Source organism: Ailuropoda melanoleuca, chromosome 13, assembly GCF_002007445.2.
Source record: "Ailuropoda melanoleuca isolate Jingjing chromosome 13, ASM200744v2, whole genome shotgun sequence".
Lineage (NCBI taxonomy): Eukaryota > Metazoa > Chordata > Mammalia > Carnivora > Ursidae > Ailuropoda > Ailuropoda melanoleuca.
The window spans coordinates 66,756,906-66,775,727 of NC_048230.1; the positions used below are offsets into that span (position 1 = coordinate 66,756,906).

Below are 18,822 nucleotides of genomic sequence, written 5' to 3' on the forward strand. Positions count from 1 at the left end.
ATTCTTATGGCCAGAGGTGACACACAGACACATGTGTGATCTGATGTAAAAGAAATTTCTTTGTATAGACTGTTGCACAGAACTACCCAGTTGTGTCCCTTCGTGGTGGGGGAAAAGGGAGGAGAGGAAAGGTCTCTGGATTTTTCTCTAGAGTGCCTGGGACTTCAGTGGCTCCAGCCCCACCCCAGCCCAACACACAGCACACACTGCCACATCTCCCCTTAAATACGTCCACAACCCCACACAGACCTGACGGTCCCACCCGCCCCCCAGCGTGTCAACTGTCACCATCCACCCAGGGCATCTGCGTCCTGAACTGCTCACGCTTTGGGAGTCCTGGCTTCCCCGGGTGCATGTCAGACAGGAGTCAGCCGTCTGCCAGATGTGCTCCCTCCCTAAGTGCAGGTGCAGATGCGCACACGGCCATGTTCTAAAGTGGCTGTCTCCAGTCTGATCAGGTCTTCCCCTGGCCTAGAGCCCTCTAGCCACCCGCATGGCCTGAGCAAAGTCCCCTCTGATTGCAGTCAGTCCTCACATCCCACCCCTCTCACTCTCCAGCACACAGTAGATGCTCAATAAACCACTGGCCAAACGTTGAGGTCTGTGTTTAATCAGACAATATGCAAAGTATTTACAACCAATTCTGGATCCCCCCTCCCCCCCAAGCCTGGGCCGTGAAATGCGGGACCCCCAGGCCCCGCCCAGAGCTGGGGGTCCCCTAGGCCTCTGCATAGTCATCTGAAATCTACAAAACACTGTTTATTAAAAAAAAAAAAAAAAAAAAGAACAGTATTAGGACACCTTATACAAAGGGCCCCGGGCAGCTGCAAGGGGGCTTGAGAGCGCACCGGGGTAAGCGAGCCCAGATTTGACTGGAACAGACAGCAGACTTGCGTCATAAACATGTATGAAAGGAAAAGTTGAAATTTCATAGGCAGGCACCGCGTGGCCTCCTTTCCCACTGGCAGGGCCTGGCTGGCTCGAGAACCCCTGGCAGAGGGAATGTTATTGCTATGATAGGGGGCTACGGGTGAAATGTACGTGTCTGGGGAACAGAGCAGGAGAGCATTTTTACATGTTAAATATGGACACACATGGAGGAACACACACGTGCACACACACAACACACATACACACACATATAGGGGCCCTTGGCAAGATGCCCACAAACTGTCAGCCACCCCTTTTAAGATGGGCACACTGAGGCCCAGGGAGGAGCCACCACATACCCTAAGGCTAAACACCAGAGCTAGGGCCAGAGCGTCTCCGGACACCCCGGGCTGGGCTCACCAAGTGATGCCAGGCCACAGGGTCTGGAGCAGAGCGGTTGCAGAGGCCACAGACACTCAGGAAGGCAGACACTGCAGCTCAGAGAGGACACAGGGGCCACCCGAGGTCATACAGCCAGGCCTGGCGCCTGGCAGCGGACACTCATCCTCTCCCACCCCAGCATTAGGTACTCCTTTCCCTACTCGTGAGTTCAGAGGTGCCAATTTGGGGAGGAGAGCAGGCACCAGCCATTGAAATGACACAGGACACACTGGGGGAAGGAAGACCAGGGGTTCCCTCCTGAGGCCAGGGCCTCCCAACCACTTGGACCTTCTATTCTGTTTGATTGCCTCCAGAGCCCGGGAGCTCACTCGCTTTCATGGCTGGCTAGCTCCGAGGATGAAAAACCACTCAAATTCTGACTGACATCTACTTCCCGACACCTGCATCGTCACCCCTCCTAGCTCCGCCCTTCGACCGCCTCCCCTCTCTCCCTGCACAACAGCCCCGCCAGGCAGGCAGCGGCAGCAGGACTCTCTGTTATCTCTAACTCAGCCTCGGGCCCCTGGTCCCCTGGGCTGCCCCAGTCTGTCCATGATGCCTCCAAGGACAGTCTTGGTGGTTCCTGAGGAAGACAGAGGGAGCACCGGGTTCCAAACCCACCTCAACCCTGAACTGCTCTGTGGTCTTGGCCAGGTCACATCCCCTCTCTGGACTGTTTCCCCACGGGTACTATGAGGACAAGGAACTGGTGATCTCTAAGGGTCCCCTGGGTCTAAGAACAGGATTTGAGGGGGATGCCCACCCTACCCACCACCATGAAGTCCAGCTATGCCTCAGCTGCCCAGCCTGGGAGCCATGGCAGAGGGGTCTGGACTCAGCAGCTTCCACCAACAGGTGTGTCAGAAATGGACGGCAAGGGGCAGGGTGGCAGGCAGGCCGAGGGCCAGGGGCCCCATCACTCCTCTTTGGAAAGGCTCTTCGGCCAGCTCCGGAGGCAGACCTGGGGTGACATGGAAGCGGGAAGGAGCCAACGCGAGGAGCAGGTTGAGGCTGGGAGAGGGTGTCCTCAGCCCGTCCTTCTTCCCGCTTCCTCCTGCTGAGCCGCATAGAGCTCCAGGAGGAAAGGTTGGGAGGACGCATGTGGCTGGAGCAGGAGCCAGGACGCAGTCACTGTGACAGCCTTGGACCCTGTCCTCGGGGCTGCCCCAGGCCCCGAGCCCTTCCATGACACAAAAGAGAGAGGGGCCTCATCACTGGCAATTCAGCCCCCAGAGGGGATCAATGCGGGCAGGTGGAGGGAGGAAAGACCCTCCATCAGGGGCCACCCAGCCCAGGATCCAAGCCGAGAAGCCAGTCTGGCCCTATAGCCTGCCCCCTATAGGTTCTCTCCAGGCTGGTACTGGGGCTCGGTGGACGTGAAGTAGTCTTCCAGGAAGGCCTGCAGGTACTCGAAGGTGGGCCGTTCCTCCGGCTCCTTCCGCCAGCACTGGCACATGAGGTCATGCAGGGACTCGGGACACTCGGGCGGGCAGGGCATCCGGTAGCCCCGCTCCACCTGGTCCAGCACCTCACGGTTGACCATCCCTGTGCGAGGAGAGAGGCATGAGAAGACTGGTTCCATGAGGAAAGTTGGGTGGAGGGAGGGTGATGAGGACAACAGAGGGCCTCCCGCCCAGGATCGGGGGATGTGACCATGGGTAAGTCCTCTCCCCAAGGCTGAGAGCCCTGACCAGAGAGCTCCTAAGATCAGATGCTCAACCCCTTTATTATATAGATGGGGAAACTGAGGCCTGGGAAGGAGTGTGGCTTGCCCAAGGTCACCAGGGCAAAGGGGTTCAGGGATCAAAGATGGGGCAGCCCTCTTACCAGGGTAGGGCACCCGTCCCTTTGTCGTGAGCTCTGTCAGCAGGATCCCAAAGGACCATACATCTGACTTGATGGTGAACCGGCCGTAGAGGGCCGCTTCTGGAGCTGTCCACTTGATGGGGAATTTGGCACCTGCCGGAGGGAGAAAGTTCAGGGGAGCCTCAGTAGAATGTCAGAACAGCGCTGCCGGGAGGTACCATTCTCATCCCCCACTGGACAGATGCAGAAACAGACTCCGAGAAGGCCAGACGGCCCTGACCCAGACCCTGCCCACCTTGCCGCGCCGTGTACTCGTTGTCTTCGATGAGCCGAGCCAGCCCAAAGTCAGCCACTTTGCACACAAGGTTTTCTCCAACCAGGATGTTGGCAGCACGGAGGTCCCGGTGGACATAGTTCATCCGTTCCACGTAGGCCATGCCTGAGGCGATCTGCAGGCAGAACCCCAGGAACCGGGCTCAGGGACCACCCCAGGCCCGGAAACACCCCCACCGAGTCACCCTCCCCTTCCCAGTCTTCTGGCTAGGGAAGTCAGCTTACAATAGACACCATTGGCACAAAAAGCAGGACCAGCACTCGGAAGAAAGAGGAAACGCAGGACAAAGGGCAAGGGCAGAGGGGAAACACAGACAAGATCCAGCTGGGGAAGCAGGGCAATTGTGAGAAAGAGGCCCCAGAGGCCCTGCAGACACAGACAAGTGCCAGGCCCTGCCTGCTGTCCCGAGTCCCCTCTCTGAACCTGTTTTCTCATGTCAAATAGAGGGACAGCTATCCCTACCTCCCCTGGTTGGGATAAAGATTAATGAAGAAATGATTGTTGAGCACCACCTACAGCAAGCAAGTACTAATGCATGTTTGGTGAGTGACTGAATAACCTTTTCAGAGAAGAAAACTGAGGCCTGAAGTCCCACAGCATGTCGCTGACTTCTGGTACCTGGCAAAGGGCTCTTTTCTCCGCCCAGTAATAAATGTGGTGGGATCAGAGAGCGTGGGGGTGGTCAAGGCAGGCTGCCTGGAGGGGGCCCTCGAGAGGCTGGAAGCAGCTGAGCTAAGTGGGCCTGCGTGCTCCAGGGCCAAAGCTGTGGGAGGTGGGAGGGGCTGACTCACCTGAGCAGCCATGTCCACCAGCTGAGGCAGCCGCAGGTACTTGCCGGTCTCCCCCTTGAGAAAGTCCAGCAGACTCCCTGGACAGAGAGAAAGCAGCGCTAGCCCCCGCCCTGTCATCCCGGAGCCAGGAAGCAGCGACTCCCACATCCTGTCCACCTGGGCAGGCCGGCCTCGCTTTCGGCAGCACAGCAGAATTCACACAAACCCATCTCTGAATGAGTCTCACTCAGCATCTGTCACTCAGAAGGCAAAGCAGGATGGGAAACAACCAAATGTCTCCCTCCGGGAGAAGAAGAACTGTCGTCAGTGCCTACAACCGACTACTACTACCCAGCGATAAAAAAGGGACAGACTGTGGATACGTGTGAAAAGGACGAACTCTGACGTGAAAGATAGCACATGTGAAGTTCTAGAATAAACAAACCTAGGATGACAGAGAACATGAGTTATTGCCTGGCTGGAGGGCTGGAGGGTACCGTCTGCACGAGGCAACAAGGGGGCCTTCTGGGGTGATGGAGAGCTCCCGTAGCTCGACTGTGGTAAGGGCTACCCAGACTGTCCATTTGTTAGAACTCACGGAAATGCACACTTAAAATGGTGTATTTTATCGTTTGTAAATTATGCCTCCAAAAAGCAAATTTTGAACAATTTAATTAATTTAAAAATTAAGTACAGGTCAAGCCAGGGCCTTGACCTAGAAGTGGCTCAGCTTGGAGGGCTGGAGGACTTCTCTTTCAGCCGCAGAATGGCAGGCGGCATTGGAAAACCAGCCAGCTGGGGGTGATAAGATGCATTGTGGGAAATCATTAAAAACGAAACGAGAAAGGCAACCCTTGGTTTGACTTTCCACTGACATGACAAGCTGGTTCTATTCCATTCCACCTTTTAAAATGTATGCTCTAGGGGCGCCTGGGTGGCTCAGATGGTTAAGCATCTGCCTTTGGCTCAGGTCATGATCTCCAGGTCCTGGGATCGAGCTCCACGTTGGGCTCCCAGCTCAGCGGGAAGTCTGCTTCTCTCTCCCTCTGTCTCTCTCCTTGCTTGTGCTCTTTCTGTCTCTCTCTCTCAAATGAATAAATAAAAATCTTTAAAAAATAAAATAAAAGTACACTCTAGATCTGGGGGGATGTGAAGCACGTCCCCTCCTGCCCAGCAAGGGGCTGCCCCTTGCATCTGTGTGCCAGTCGCTCGGGCCTCACCCTTGCTCATGTACTCCGTGACGATGTAGATAGGCTCCTCAGACACCACCGCATATAGCTGCACCAGCTTCTCGTGCCTCAGTTTCTTCATGACCTGGGCCTCCTGCAGGAAGGCCTCCGGAGACATCGTGCCTGGCTTCAGGGTTTTGATGGCCACCCTGGTGGTTCCATTCCAGGTCCCTGTGTGGGCAGGAGTGCAGGCTGCCTCAGGCAAGGCCCCCTATTCCCAACCAACAGGCACCCAGATCTGCCTGCCTGGGAACCAGTTTCGGCTCTGGCCTCCCGAGCCATATGACAAGTCCAGCCAAGGCCCAGCCCCTCTCTGAGCCACGACAGGACACTCTGCAGGGGGCTATTACAAGGATTAAATGAGTCTCTGGTACACGCTCAAGAAACAGCAGCCACTGAGCTATTGTTGGGACTGCCATTATCAGGAGGAATGTCCCCAAAAGCAGCACATTCACCTAAGAGATGGAAGATCATGTCTCCAACTCAACTGCTCTCTCCCGAGTGACCACGTTCCTTCTGGACAGCACACGGAAGGTGAGTCAGGAGTTAGCTAATGAGCAGGGCTGGGGAGGGGGAAGCAGAGCTGGCCTCGGAACAAAGCCACCGCAAGGGAAGGCTGTCTCAAGCCATGCTCTCTAAAAAGTAAGGCCTGGAGCAGGCACACGAGGGCCTGGAGGTCAGACTGGCCATGGTTTGACTCCCAACTCTGCCTCCTGACAGCAGTGAGACTGTGGGATGGTCAGTTCCCTCCTCTGGAGCTGTTTTCGCGTCTGGAAAATGCGGACATTGTAGCGTCTCCCTGTGGGGCTGTTCGAGAATTAAGTGAGATTTTAGGCACTGGGCCCAGCCCACTGTGAGGGCTCCGTAAATAATAGCTACACTTGTCATTTGATTATTAGCTGGGTTTTCAAACTGTGAGGCCGTGGGGGAAGCCGTATGCTAGGCCAATGTGTTGAATCGAATTCTTGTGCCAGCTGGACCCGAGGTCCTTTGATGATTGGCGGGGCCCATTCCTCCCAGTCTCTGGGCCTCCACCTGCGGGCCGGGGCCCAGGCCTATCTCCAGTGCCCTCGTGGCACAGGACGTCTGGGGATCTGTACCTGGCCCTTCCTGAGTCTGCCTGCAGCATCCACGGCCAGTACCACACATGCAGGCCAGGAATGAGTTTTCGCAGCCTCTGGAACATCCCTCACCCTTCTCCCCAGCTCAAAGCCGGCACCTCCCCTTTCCTGACTTGGCCTGACCTCCAGCCTGCAGGCCTTTGTCCCTGCAGAGAGCCCTCTCCGCTCTCCCCCAAAGGGAGGAACATGGAGACAGTGATGCCAAGTGCACGCTGTGGTTTACGGGACAACACACGGAGCTTCCCGGGCAGAAGCCACAGGCTTACACCCATCATGGCTGCCTCACACCAGCCTCCCTGCTCGCTCCGCATCAGCAGGAACTGGGCACCAGAAGGGGGCCTGGGTTTCATCAGGGCCACATGGTGTTTGTTTTCAAAGACAGTTTTGCCATTTCTCCAGGGTTAGACAGGAGATCATTAACAGGCCCAGAACATGCCAGACCCTGGGCTTCCAAGCATTCCCTCTGCGAGCTGAGGCTTCTCTTCCCATGGCGAAGTGCTAACGTGTGGATGCACACTGGGCCAGCACTCTCTCACACCCCACGGGGGCGGGGGGCTCTTATCCCCACCCCCATGTTACCCTGAGGAAGCCAGACTCAGAGCAGAGCCACCTGGCCCAGACCACACAACGTCAACGGGGAATCGGGATGCCCAGCCCCAAGCAGGTCTTGGCGAACAGGTGCCGCAGAAGTGTGGGGGAGCCCCACGTTTAAGATAGGGCCCTCCGGTCACACAGGTGACTGAGACTCATGGGGGGGGCGGGCCACAGGGGCCTCGAGCCGTCCCATGGGGTGGACATCCGCCTGGCTCTCCGATGGGGACATCAAAGCCCCCCCAAGGACGCCATGGTTTCCTCTGGGGGGCAGGGGCAAGGCCTTACCCATCCACACCTCTCCGAAACAGCCTTGGCCCAGCTTGACCTCCAGCCGCAGGGACTCCCGAGGGATCTCCCAGGCATCCTTGGCCAGGCCCTGAGTCTGGGGCTTGGACGTGGGGCACACAGTGGTGAGGCGGTGGCAGAGGCCGTCAGCATGCTCTGAAGACAGAGACAGGGAGGTAGAGTTCAGGCGGGGCGTCTGCCCTGGGGCCTCCCTGCGTATAACGTACGCATGGTACGCACGCAGGCTCTGGGGACACATGGGATGCCCTCGAGGACAGGCATCCACACCTGAGCGTCACACACCCTCATCTCACACAGGCCCACACTGCCTCACGCATCTGCTCACGGAGTTATTCACTCATTCATCCGTCAGACTTTAAAGGGGTGGTCACTTCAGGGAGAACCAAGGACACAGAGGGGGACAAGTCCAGTGGAATCCTGCCCTCAGGGAGCTCCCAGTGCAGGGGGAGCCCAGCTTCCCTTCATCACCTCCCAGGTCCACGACTGTGACAGAGGAGAGCAGTGTGTGCAACAGTAGATGGGCTGGATGGAGTCTTGGAAGGCTTCCCGGAGGAAGTGATACCTGAGCCTGGAGCCACAGGAGAGTGAGTGGTTGACTAGGGACCACCACTCCAAGCAGAGGGCACACCATCTCATGCACGTGCAAAGGCCCCGAGAGAGGAACAAGCCTCTGGGTTGCATGAACGGAAAGGAGACCAGAGGGGCTGCAGGAGAGTGAATGGGGGCAAGGGGCCCCAGGTAAGGCAGGGAGGCCAGCCAGGCTTAGAGCAGCCAAGGCCTCAGAGACCACATGGTGGGGGGTCTTTATCCTGAGATTCCCAGGTGATCTCTGGAAGGTTTTGCTGTCGGGAACAGTGTTCAGAATGAACCGTGCAGTGATAGCCAAGGGGGCAGAGGGGTGGCAGCTGGTAGAGGGACATCAGGAGGCCCAGCTGACAGAGAAGGAGGTGGCACAGGTGGGGAGTAACTGGCGCTCTCAAGATAGGCCACGGGCACAGCCACACACACACACACACACACACACACACACACACACACACACACACACGGGCACCCACAGAGACCCGCCCACATGAGGACACACAGACGCTTGAGGCTTCAGTGCCCCCAGGGAAGCCCTGAAGGGTCCAGATACCGCACACATGCCCACCGCTGAGACCTGCGCCATCGCCTGGCTCCCGCCCCTGGCTCCCTCTGCCTGCCGCCTGCCTGCGCTCTCTCCCTCTGCTATAGACTGGTCTAGCAGCCCCCTCCTCTCCCAGTAACCGGTTCAGACCGGTCCTAGGGCTGCAGAGACAAATGATACCAGCCTAAGCCCCCCTCCCTTCCCTGCTCCCCTTGAAGCAGTGCCCTCCTCCCCAGCCAGCTGAAGAGGAGGAGAAAAGAAGAGGGTGGGCATGGTGGGGGGAGGGGACGGGGAGGAAAGAGGAGGAAAGAGGTGGGGGGAGGAGCGGAGGGGGGAGGGAGAAAGAAAAAGGAGGGGCAGGAGAAGGAGCCCCATACTCTCAGGATAACAGAAGCCCCAGCCCTTGTGAGCCCACAGCCCACCCCCAAACAAGGACTCAGGGAGGAGGGCAGAGCCCCGGGCCTCACTGGAGTAGTAAGCCACCAGCTGCTGCAGACTGTTGAACTGGGTGCGGGAGGTGATATAGAAGCCGCCGCTGTCCAGCTTGCGGATCTTGTAGTGCTTCACGTTGAGGCCCTTGGCGTTGTCGAAATCAGACACGGAGAGGCAGTAGGCACCTGCAAGGCAGGGCCAGAGAGGAGCAGTGACCCCACGCCCCCCGTCACCCCCCACCCCTCCAGGCCACAGCCCTAAGCGCTGTTCTGTGCCTGCCCAACAAAGGACAGGGAGGCCAGTGCGGCAGCCCCAGTCCAGGGCAGAGCCAGGTCCGGTCTGCCCCATCTCTGAGCACCCAGCCCGGGGGGGGGCCATCAAGGCGGGGCCCAGTGAACCAAGGGGCCCCTGATCAGAGAACCTCCCCATGCACTCTTGGCCCTGGCAAGACCTCCGACCCTGAATGTATATCCCAACTGTGTGACCTGGACAAGTCGCCTGCCCACTCTGGGCCTCAGTTTCCTCCTCTGCACAACAGGGCGATTCCCAGGGATGCCGGGAAGATCTGAGACCACATGTAAGAGGACCTGGCACATAGTAGGTGCTCAATAAATGTTTGCCGGGAGCCAGGAATGGCCCTAGTGGCTGTGTTCCTCTGGCTTACCTGCTTTCCCTCTCACAAGGGCACTCCTCATGCCCCACACCTTCCCGCAGACCCCGGGCCCAAGCGGGAGCGGGCGGTTAGCTGAGGCTGCGCATGGGCAGAAGGCCACGTGCCGGGTGTGGCCTACAGGCACCAAGGCTAAGAGGGGCCAGCCCCGGTGGCCTCCTCCCTGCCTCTCTTGAGCCTGGAAAAGTTTTTGGCTGGAAAAGTTTCTCCTGCCTAGCAGGCCTAGCTACAAGCCTCTGTTAACCCGAGCCCAAGAGAGGCCTGGGGTCGAGGCTTCAACAGCCAGAGAAAGCCCATTTCAGAAGGTAGGGTACAGCCCCCACAGCCCATGGCCCTCTGGACAGTGCTCAGGTGTGGCTTATAATCTCCAGTGTAAAGAAGGGGAAATTGAGACCCAGAGAGGGAAAGCAGCTAGCCTCAGGTCACCCAGCAAGTCAGGCACACAGGACTGTAATAAGGTCTCTAGATCCTGCATCGGGCAACCACAACTAACAGATGGCCCGGGCCACGTACATGTAGACACCTGTGGGCTGAGCCGAGAGCCAGGCCCAGCCCACATCTGTCTCTGCACACAGAGGGCATGCCCCCACCCAGTGGCCCCATGCTCACACAGGGACACACTCCCCAGGCCCCCAGGCACAAAGACAAACCCACAACGATACACTCCCACACAGCAACACCCAGACAACTCCCCCTTCACATGCACACACACGCCCGGACTCACACACACACCTGCACAGCCATGCAACTGCTCATAAATGCACACACAGGACACGGAAGCTCTGTTGCCCAACTCCCGCTGAATCCCAGGCCCACGGAACGTGGTCCGGCTTCATTCCCACACTGCTGGGTCACCACAACCCACTTGCAGAGGGGCTAGAGAGAAAGGGGGTGACCTGTGTTCTCTGGCTGGGGTGGGACAGAAGAGGAACAGGGACCAGGGCTGCTGGGGAAGGGCAAAGCTGGCTCCTAGCACCCAGTCCAGCTCTAGAAGCCCCTGGAGAGGGAGACAAAGAGGGGCCTACTTCATCCGCACCCACCCTGGGAACAAGTCTTGCCGTGTGACCCTCAGGCCTTCCAGCAGCCTGTGCCCATGCCTCCTCTGAGGAAACTGAAGCCAGAGAGGGTAAGCGTCGTCGTCTGCTGCGTCTCTGGCCAGCCCAGATAGCTCAGTGCTCCTCAGATGCAGCTCCCTGCCTCTGATCCTACCACTTTCTCCACCTGGAGGGCTCTTCCTACCCCACTCCAGGTACCAAACTCCTATTCACTCCACAATACCCAGCTCAAACAACCCACAAAAGACTCCATTCCCACTGGCCAGCGGGAGGGCTCCTACCTTTCGTGGTCTCACTTTCTCGCACTAGGAAGGTCCCTCTCGGGTTCTCCGCATTGAGCAGTAACCGCTCCGACTCCCGTCTGGTGATCTTGCCAAAGTACCACCTGGGGCAGGAGGACGGAGGGTGGTGTTGGTGATCTAGGCTTCCACCCACCTACTATGCCTCTCTCTAGGATGTGGCTGGGGCCCTAGGCAGCCAGACCACCCACTCCAGCCCAGGAGAGAAGCTCCCAACCAGCGGCGGGGGGGTGGGGGGGAGACCAGGTGGCATACTCACTCCTCGGCCTGGATAGAGTCGGAGGGCGCCACATAGTTGCTGGGGATGTAACCCGTCTGTCCCGTGCTGAGCGAGTGGGCCAGCCACCAGTCACCCTCTCTAAGGAGGGGGAGAGGGAAGGAGCAAAGGAGAAGGAGCCATCAGTGGTGGGCCCTGATGCTGTAATCTTCACAGGTGCTGTGCTGGGGGTCCCCAAGGCCAAGTGAGGCACTGGGAGCTGTGGGGCCAGCTTGAGTTCTCGTGCTGCCAGGCCAAGCTGGCCCGGGATTCTTTCTCTCCCCAGCCCAGATGCCTCTTGGCCCAAGTTGACTCAGACAGACTTTGTCCAGGACTGTGGCAGGACTGACCTGGGTCAGCCTGAGGCCTAAATTCACAGGGGCAGAGTCCTGGGATGGGAAGTAACCTGCTTCCCTTCAGATAGACCAAGCATCTGGAGACGTCCAGATGCCAAGAGCTGTCTCAGGAAGGAGGGAGGGAGCTCCCTGTCTCTGGGAAGCAAGCAAGTTGTAACAGGAGAGATGATTCCTATCTAAGATAGATGTCAAGTCAGATCTTCAAAGCCTCCCCAAGCCCTGAGATTTGGAAGCGGGTGAGACCTGGGTGGAGGTAGGGGGTGGCCCTCTGGGGGCTTGGTGACAATCCAGGCACTAACCCTGCCAACTACAGCAATGCTTGCCTTTGTCACAAACTGCTGGTCATCCCTAAGGGACTCCTCAGCTGAAAACTATGGGCCTCCTCCTGCAGCCTACCCATCTACAGGGGAAACTGAGGCCAAAGGGGGCTGGGACTTGCCCAGAGTCACACAGAGTCATGTCAGAGGGGCTGAGGTGGCAGAGTCCCAATGCCCAGGGCACTTCTACACTAACTGCCCCATGAGGAGGAGATGGGGACAGGGGCAGAGGAGCTCCCCGCACGGTCGGGTCCCCTGGGCCTGGGTGGGAGCGGGGAGGGGGCAAAGTACCTTTGCAGCCATCTGAATGTGAACCAGGTCTGGCTGGAGCGGGGGTCCAGAGACACAGAGGAGAGAGGAGAAAGCGAGAGCCCAACAGGAAAGAAGAGGCAGAGATGGGGGTGGTGAGAGAGAGAGGCAGAAAGAGCAAGGAAGAGAGCAGGAGAGCAGGCGGTGCTGGGGACCAGGGACAAGGCGGGGCAGCCACAGAGGCCTCACATCCAAAGCAACCAAAGGGGACAGGGACAGGTTCGGGGGAGTGAGGGGAGGCCAATGGGAAAGGCTGCCTGGGAAATAGGGCTCAGACCCTTCCATTCCCACTGTGCAGATGGGAAGACAGGCCAGAGAAGCAAAGGCCTCTGCTCAAGGTCACACAGCCAGGCCCAGGATCCTGACTCCCAGATCAGAAGGAATCTTCCTCTACAGGGTGCAGTGGGGCCTGAGAGCATGCAGAGCTTCTCGCTCCAAGGCTGCCTTTGGACCTCACCACAACCACGACCCTGAGAAGACACAGAGCACGCAGGGTATGCTCCCCCTTCCTCACTGCCAGGGCCCGGAGAAAGAGGCCCTTGCCCACAGTTGCACAGTCTGAACTCGAACCCGGATCCCTGGCTCCTGGTTCTTCTGAGCTGCCTCTGACATATTCTTCAGCCCATTTTGAAGATAGCAAAGTTGAGGCAAGGAGAAAGCAGACAGGGAGAGATCTCCAAAGACTGGTCAGAGTACAGGTGAGCACCCGGACCTGGGGGCTCAATGGGGTGGGTCAAGGCTGAAGCAGAGGGTATAGAGTGCCTTCTGGACAGCAAAGGGAGTGTGACTGGGGCTGTGAGGACGCTCAGCCGTGCAACTGCTGCACGCACCCTCAGGCAGGGGTATGAGCTCACATGGGGGTCTCTGCTGGAGAGGGAAGGCTCTGGAGTAAGGCGGCAAGGCCAACCCTCAGGGAAGGCCCTTGGAAGCCCAGGACCACCATCCATCTCCCTGTTGTGCAAATACCCAGGGGACCACATCTGTCTGTCCCATGTGAGGTGTCCAAGGCCACCCTGTGAGGAAGGCAGTCCTCAGCCCCCAGATGAGGAAACTGTGGCTCAGAGGGACAGCCCAAAGTCACAAGCACCCAGGCTGGAGTAACCTAGTACTTTCTTTGTAGGGAAACTGGGGCACAGAGTTGGGCAAAGACTTGCCTAAAGCTACAAAGCAAGAACTCAAGTCACAGGGAACAATTGAGATCTTCCAGTCAAAGCGTTCATTTCACCAATGGGAAAATAAGCCATAGAGAGGGCAGTGATTTGCCAAAAGCCACACAGCAAATCAATGGCAGGGCAAGGGTAAGAACCAGGGCCTGAGTGCCCAAGCCAGACACAGCAGGCCCCCTGGACCCCTGCAGCTTCCCCAGGTCACTCAGAGGCTCAGAGACCCTCAGGAGAGCCAGCGGAAGCTAGAGGAGGAGGCAGCAGGGCTGGGGGCAGGAGACTGGGCCAAGGTCTAGGTCAGAGGTTACAAAACGAGACAGATTGACAAAGCCAGAGTCTGCAAACTAGCCGGCCTCTGGGGAGCCTCCAGCCATGCATTCAGAGTGGAAGGCCGGCAAGGAGCAATGTGCCCAGAGGCCAGCCAAGCAGGGCCCCAGAATCAAGGTGGGGGGGGGGGCTTCAGCCCTGCTGACATTACCCAGACTTCAGCCAGCAGATCTTCCAGCAACCTGACATCAGCCCATATATGAGTCTGGGGTTTCAAGTCCAGGTTTGGGGTTTTATTTAGTTCACAAGGCAGGGATGAGGTACACCACAATCTCACAATGGACCCAAGATCCAACTCTGACCTGGCCCCAGCGTGAGAGGGGTCTAAGAGCTGGAGCTGCAAGACTCAGACCACCCTGGGCACCATCCCACTCACCACCTGCAGGCTACGTGACCTTGGCCCTGCCTCCGTTTCCTCACCTGTAGGATGGGGAGACTCACGCCTCCCTCCAAGGATATAAAATACCAGCACAGGGCCTGGCACATAGTAGGGGCTCAATATGCATGAGCTGTTAGCATCTTGATTTGGCTTAAAAAAGAAAAATAATTAAATCTGTGTCTCTATGGCGCCCCTCCCCACTCTCCAACATGTTTTTAAGAACCAAAGCAGCAAAATTAATTAAATAAGTAAACTAAAAACCAAAGCAGTTCAGTACCAGTCTCCAATAAGGATTTGCTGTGTAACTTTGGGCAAGTACCCTACCTTCTCTGGGTTTTAATTTCCTCGTCTATAAAAAGGAAGTAATAGTCATAGAATCTCCCTTGCAGGCATTGTGTATAAACCAGTCAGCAGCAAGCTGGGCGTAGGGTCAATGAAGATAATTACTGTGGCCGTCATCTAGGCCCACCTGCGAAATGGAGCTGTCAAGCCACATCTTCCTAGGTCAGTCAGTGGTCTAGGAGGCTCAAACCTGCCCTGGGTAGCTGCCAAGGGCGGGGCGGTCCCACATGAGGGGCCCCACAGCTTCCCAGATGGGTCCAGTCAGGCGGGGACACCAACCTAAGCCCAGACTTGGAAGTAATCTATCAGGCTGAGCAGATTTTCCACATCCAGCACCTTCCCCAGGGGCCTGGTCCTTATCAGATGGATGGGAAGAAGGGAAGGAAGGAAGGGAATTACACACATTCCCTGCCCTACCCCTCGCCCTCCCACATGTGGCCAGAGGAAAAGCACTGGGCTGGGAGTCCTCGAGCTACAATTTTACATCCCAACTGCTGTTCACTAGCTGTGTGACCTCAGACAACTGACCTTACCTCTCTGAGCCTAGGATCCTCTTTTTGGACCCTAATCCTTCAGCTGGCCACGCTGGCATGTGGATCGGGGTTATGGCAGCTTGAGAACCTGGGAAGTTACTCTGGTTTGAGCACTTACATTTAACTCACTTGGGTTGTTGGGACTGGTCAGATAAGCACTTTGGGGATTTCAGGCAAGCTAGGGCTCCCTGAGGTCTGGGCACATGGTCAGTGGGGGGACAGCAGGCAGAAGCCAGGGCAGGTTGTGTGAGAAGGGTAAAAAGGTATCCCTTGCCCCATGGTGGGAAGTGGAACTGGAGTGCCCAGAACAAGGGGGGAGACATCAGTGCCTGCCAGATGGCTCCCCCAAAGAAGTTGCTGGAATCTGTGTGGGAGGAAAGGGCAGTTTGGAGAACAACCTAGAGTCAGACCCAGAAGGGCCACGACTCCTAGAGACTCAGACACCAGGGCTGGGCGCTTGGGACAGTCAGACCTCAGACGCCAGTGGACTTCCTCAGACCCAGGCCACACAGCACACGGGATTCTGGGACCCAGGGCCGTTTGGCATGAAGATCCAGGGAGCAAGGTCTCAGGCCAGCTACTGTGAGGACCCAGACCCAGTGAGCACTGGCCAAACTCTATCGACAGATGGGCTAGTCCTTAAACTCTCCACGTCCCTGACATCCAGCCCAGCCACCGGCCAGCCTCAGAAAGTCCCTTACTCAGACCGGGCTGGGCTGGCGGCAGGGGCGGGAGGGATAAATCATGGGCCCTGAGCAGTAACGGGAGAAGGACATGAAGGGCAGTCCCTGGGTGGCTATGAGGCCTGAACACCTCAAATTTGGGTGGCCTATCTGTCACTAAGTGCCCCCAGCCCCCCACGCCTCCCCTTCCTCTGGTGCCCCAACTCCACCACCACCTGACTTCTCAGGAAAAGGGGTGGCGGAGCATTGTGATGGAGGAAGGGCTCCTGGTCCCCTCTCCAGTCATGGCGCCTCACTGCTATCCAAGGACTTCCCATGGACAGGGCTCGACCACTTGCAGCCCCAGTCCTGGCCCAACACCCTCAGCCCTACTTGGAAAGCAGGAAGAAGGGAGGGGAGGGGCCGGACAAAGGACAGGGGACAGGGGAGGACAGCCCTCCGGCTCTAGGTGAAAGGGGCAGAACCAAAGTTTCCAGAGCCTTCCCTCCCACCATATGGTGTTTGCTCACACAGTAGCCCAGCCTGAGGTGCCCTTCCCATCACCACTGGTAGAGATTCCCCTGAAGCAGCCTCCCCTGCAGGGGGTCTTCCCTCCCCCTGGCTCCTCAGGGCCCCTGTGGAGCCCCTCCTGCAAGGGCCATGGGTAGGAGGGCCTGCCCACCCCTCCCAGCTCTGCCACCACCAGCTGTATGACCTTGAACAAGTCACCTCACCTCCCGGGGCCTCAGTTTCCTCCTGTGCAAACTAAAGCAAATCAGAGTTCCCGCTCCCAGGGCTCTGGTGCCATATAAATAGGGCGCCCCCACGAGACCAGGCTGGCACATGGAGCACAGGAAACGGGGGCTGATTACTAGTCGTTCATCTTGCTGGGAGGCAGCCCCCGCCGTGCTGAGCAACAGGTGATACGGGGACCCACGAAGGTGGCAGCCCCGAGAGCAGCCCTTCCGGAGCTCCAGGTGTGGGGGAGGCAGATGCAAACCGCTGGAACCACCAGGGCACTGAGGGGCACCAGGACTCTGACACGGAGGGGGCGGAAAGATGGGGAGAGAACTGCTGCCCGAGTTCCCATCCCGGCTTTGCCACCTGCTAGCTGTGTGACCTTGGTCAAGGGCCTTCACATCTCTGAGCCTCAGGTTCCTCACTTGCAAAATGGAGACAGCCCCTCCCCCGTCACCAGAGCCCTGGCAGGATCGCATCACGGAGTAAATACAAGGACATGGGTAGAAACGCCTGGCACAGCACCTGGCACCTCTTTTCCCTTTTGCCTCACAGTGAAGGCCGTCCTGAGCTGGATCGTGAGGGATGAATAGGAGTTTGCCAGGCAGAGACGGGAGAAAGGTGTTTCAGGCAGAGGGAACAAACAGCATGCGCAAGGGCAGGGAGGCATGAACGAGCAAGACACACTTGGAGCTGGTGATGTCCAACCTTTGCCAGGCCTTCAAGGACACCCAAGGACCGCTTCTACTCTATCCTCAGCACCTTCTGGCCTTTCCACAGCCCTGAGGACACCCCAGCCCCTCCAGCCCTGCACTCTCCCGCAAGCTGCCCCTCTGAGAGGCACTGCCTTCCCACTTCCACCGGCCACAGAGTCTTCCTTCGAGGATTTGCTTGAACCTTCCAGTCCCTGTAGTCCCCACCAGAGGGGGAGCACACAGCACGGACCACATGCCCGAGCAGACCCTGGCCCTGCCCTCTGCCTGTCACTGGATCTGGACTGGAGCTGGGCCCCCGGCCACGCAGGCTCGGTGAAGGCCCTTTCCCCACCCAGGCCTCACTGGGCCGGCACTGGACCCTGCGTGCAGCTGGTAGCTGGTACTCAGCGTAGGCTGACCAGTCAGGATGGAGAGTGGGAGGGTTAGCAGGAAGGTGGGTGGGGAGGAGGCATGACATGGTGAGTGAGAAGGGGGATGGTAGGGCCCTCCCCAACCTCAGCCCAGGGTTAAGGTCAGGACCTAGTCACACCGGTTGGGGGTAGGGCCTCCACTGGGAAAGCTGGAGGGGGGCAGCCAAGGAAGCCAGGATCCACAGGCAGGGCCATGCAGTGGGGGCACATGCAGACAGCAGCCCACCCCCCCTTTAACCAGAGAAGCTCCCCGACCCCAGCCCGCCACCTACGAAGTGCGTACACACCTGACATCCACCTTCCTCCTAAGGGCCAGCGAGAGAGAAGCAGAGAGAGGGAGAAGCTGAGAGGGGGCTGGAGGGAGCAAGCAGGAGCCAGGAATTGGGGGGAGTCCAACTGAGGATGGGGGGGTACAGCAGGCCCCGCCAAGGGCAGGAATGCAGCAGGTGCTGAGCTCTGCCCCGCCCTCTGCTGGCAGTGCCCGCAGGAGTAACCCCCTGGCCCACTGTGCCGCTCCCCAGCCCTCACCCCAGGGCATATGGCCCAAAACCTGCACCCACCCCCCATGACAGGCATTGCACCCCACCCCGGTACACTCCTGACAGGGAAAGGAGAGGAAAACAGGAGAGGAAGAAGCCCCACCCCATGGCTAGAACTCTACCCACCCCTCACTAGTTCATTCCCCCCTGCCCCTGCTCTCCTGCCCACAGGGGCTCCAGAGCCAGCTTGGCCCTAGGATGTCCCATCCCAAGGCTGGAGTCTCTGGGGTGACCCACATGTGCACACACCATCCCACCGTCTCATCCCCATGCCCAGTCATAACCCCCCTCACACGGAGTGCCCAGTATGGGTCCTCCACCCGTTCTCATTTGGGCCCCACCCCCTGCAGCTAGAGCTGAGCCAGCTGCCCAGGCCCTCCAACCCCAGGTCCCTAAAGAGGGCACCTCTGCGGGCACAGCCTCCAGCTTCAGGCCCTGTTTTCTGCAGTCCTGGGTCCTAGGCTTGGTCCTGCCCTGACCATATGCCCCTCTGTGAGGTCTGGGATGCTGTATTCTATTGAGTTACTGAGCCCAGATCCCTACCCTGGGAGCCCTGACCACCACCACCTGTCTCATCTCCCATATGCCCAGGACGGTTCCCCGGACCTCAGCCAGCCTTGGCACTAGCCATGTCTGCTGCCCATCACACTGCCCCTTGCTCTGGGACGCTCAGAAGTGGCTCTGGCCCAAGACCAGGTCCAGGGACCAGGGTCCCAAGGGAA

General features: G+C 58.4%; 1 protein-coding gene across 2 annotated transcripts in view; it reads right to left on the reverse strand.

The window, feature by feature from the left end:
* Positions 1–594: 594 nt before the first annotated feature.
* Positions 595–18,822, reverse strand: part of SRC (SRC proto-oncogene, non-receptor tyrosine kinase) — a 40,323-nt gene continuing 22,095 nt past the window's right edge. Inside the window, exons 7-16 of one of the 2 annotated variants that reach the window (XM_034639960.1) lie at positions 17,849–17,866; positions 11,313–11,411; positions 11,036–11,139; positions 9,065–9,214; positions 7,451–7,606; positions 5,442–5,621; positions 4,243–4,319; positions 3,413–3,566; positions 3,139–3,270; positions 595–2,856 (exon numbers count right to left, since the gene is read on the reverse strand). In XM_034639960.1, coding sequence (XP_034495851.1) covers positions 2,648–2,856; positions 3,139–3,270; positions 3,413–3,566; positions 4,243–4,319; positions 5,442–5,621; positions 7,451–7,606; positions 9,065–9,214; positions 11,036–11,139; positions 11,313–11,411; positions 17,849–17,866 — 1,279 coding nt within the window. In that variant the 3' untranslated portion in view covers positions 595–2,647. The remainder of the gene's footprint in view (positions 2,857–3,138; positions 3,271–3,412; positions 3,567–4,242; positions 4,320–5,441; positions 5,622–7,450; positions 7,607–9,064; positions 9,215–11,035; positions 11,140–11,312; positions 11,412–17,848; positions 17,867–18,822) is intronic. The other variant, XM_034639961.1, reaches the window with a different exon arrangement.